This window comes from Cystoisospora suis (genome assembly GCF_002600585.1).
Source record: "Cystoisospora suis strain Wien I chromosome Unknown contig_5407, whole genome shotgun sequence".
NCBI classification, from domain to species: domain Eukaryota; phylum Apicomplexa; class Conoidasida; order Eucoccidiorida; family Sarcocystidae; genus Cystoisospora; species Cystoisospora suis.
In genome coordinates this window covers 1,493-1,725 of record NW_027158197.1, presented here as the reverse complement: position 1 = coordinate 1,725, position 233 = coordinate 1,493, and the positions used below count along the sequence as shown (strand labels likewise).

General features: G+C 44.6%; 1 protein-coding gene across 1 annotated transcript in view; it reads right to left on the bottom strand.

Annotated features, from left to right (window-relative positions):
* Positions 1-5: 5 nt before the first annotated feature.
* Positions 6-233, bottom strand: part of CSUI_009203 (50s ribosomal protein l23) — a gene marked incomplete at its 5' end in the record, with an annotated part of 1,166 nt that continues 938 nt past the window's right edge. Inside the window, one exon of the mRNA XM_068069319.1 lies at positions 6-183. Within this exon, the coding sequence (XP_067918705.1) occupies positions 117-183 (67 nt within the window). The remainder of the gene's footprint in view (positions 184-233) is intronic.

The window sequence follows — 233 nt, the reverse complement described above, 5'->3', positions numbered from 1 at the left end:
ATCTTTGAGCCTGGCTAGGAGGCTTGAAGGGTCTCTTCGCCGAATATAAGACGTTGTGCTTTGTAAGGTCAGGATTTCTTGAGAGATGTATAGAAGACCGCAGCATCTTGACTTCGTCAGGCACGCCATTCTCTAGGGTGATGATTGCCTTCTTGAATGTGCACCCAACTCTGTAATACCTCACTTCAGACCATATACAACAGACAGACACGAATAAGAAATACATACACAGA